The 1218-nt window shown below is 64.9% G+C and overlaps 1 protein-coding gene across 1 annotated transcript in view; it reads right to left on the bottom strand.

Annotated features, from left to right (window-relative positions):
• Nucleotides 1–1218, bottom strand: part of ETH_00039590 (uncharacterized protein) — a gene marked incomplete at both ends in the record, with an annotated part of 1947 nt that overhangs the window by 100 nt on the left and 629 nt on the right. The window contains one exon of the mRNA XM_013375957.1: nt 4–1138. Coding sequence (XP_013231411.1) covers nt 4–1138 — 1135 coding nt within the window. The remainder of the gene's footprint in view (nt 1–3; nt 1139–1218) is intronic.

The following is a 1218-nucleotide window of genomic DNA, read 5'->3' as shown; positions in this document are numbered from 1 at the left end:
GCAGCAGCAGCAGCAACCTGACGATGCCCCAGAAAATGGGCCCAGCAGCCGAAAAGAGTGAAGCTGGAGAAGCAGCAGCAAGACGGCGGGGTGTATATACACCGCGGGCTCAGCGGGCAAAAGACAGTCACGCCAGATGGGCTGTTGCCGCAGACCAGTGGTCCGTACACACCCCAGCTGCTGCTGCTGCTGCTGCTGCTGCTGCTGAGGGGTGGCAGCAAAAAGAGGTTCTCTAGTGGAGGGTCAAACCAGTCACGCCAAGCTTCGACCCACTCGCCGCCTTCAGGAATAGAGCCGTCCCAGCCCTTGCTGCTGCTTCTGCTTCCGTTGCTGCTGCTGCTGCCCCAAAAGGCTGCTGCTGCTGCAGCGGCAGCAGTCGGCGGGCGCCGCTGCAGCAGCTGCAGCAGGCCGTCCGAGTACGACAGCAGCAAACGAGGTGTGGGGTTCACCTCCCCGGTTGTGTAGGCGTCCCCGTAGACGAACAGTGCGCAGCAGACGCTGCGGCTCGTGCTGCTGCTGCTGCTGCTGCTGTGTTGCTGCTGTGGGTCTAGCAGCAGATCCGCTAGCGAATCGGCCTCGCCGCCGCGCACAATCAGACGGTCATGCGGCACGCTGCCGAGCAGCAGCTGCTCCTGCTGCGACTGCTGCTGCTGCTGCCAGGTCTCAACAGGAGCTGCAGCAGCAGCAACGGGAGCAGCAGTGAGAGCAACACATCCCCCTTTGTCCACCTGGCGGCTCCTTTCGCTGCTGCATGCATCTGCAACAAGCAGCGTTGACTGCTGCGCCATCCCATGCAGCCTTCGGTGCTGCTGCGGCGGCAGCAGCCCCACCTGGGGCCGCAGCTGCTGCTGCTGCAGTGCGCCTGCAGGCCCCAGCGCCAGCGTGAGTGCGCCTTGGCTGCAGCGCAGCTGCTGCTGCTGCTGCTGCTGCTGCTGCGTTGGCCTGCGCAGCAGCATCTGCAGCGCCAACTGCACCGCTTTGACGATTTGGCCCGGCAGCAGCAGCGACAGCAGCCGCAGGGGAGCAGCAGCAGCCAGCAGCTGCCGCAGGAGCCGCTGCAGCTGCAGCGTTGCAGGGCCCCCGAATGAAGCTGCTCCCTGCGGCAGCAAACCTGAACCGAAAGTCTCATGCATGCACTCTGCCAAAAAGGCAGCCAAACCCTCCACGCCCAGCCCGCGGGAGGGGGCCCCCAAGGGCCCCAGAAAAGGGTATCTTTGG

The sequence above is a fragment of the Eimeria tenella genome, genomic scaffold (genome assembly GCF_000499545.2).
Source record: "Eimeria tenella Houghton genomic scaffold, Eth_scaff3020, whole genome shotgun sequence".
NCBI lineage: Eukaryota > Apicomplexa > Conoidasida > Eucoccidiorida > Eimeriidae > Eimeria > Eimeria tenella.
This window is presented reverse-complemented; position numbering and strand designations above follow the sequence as displayed.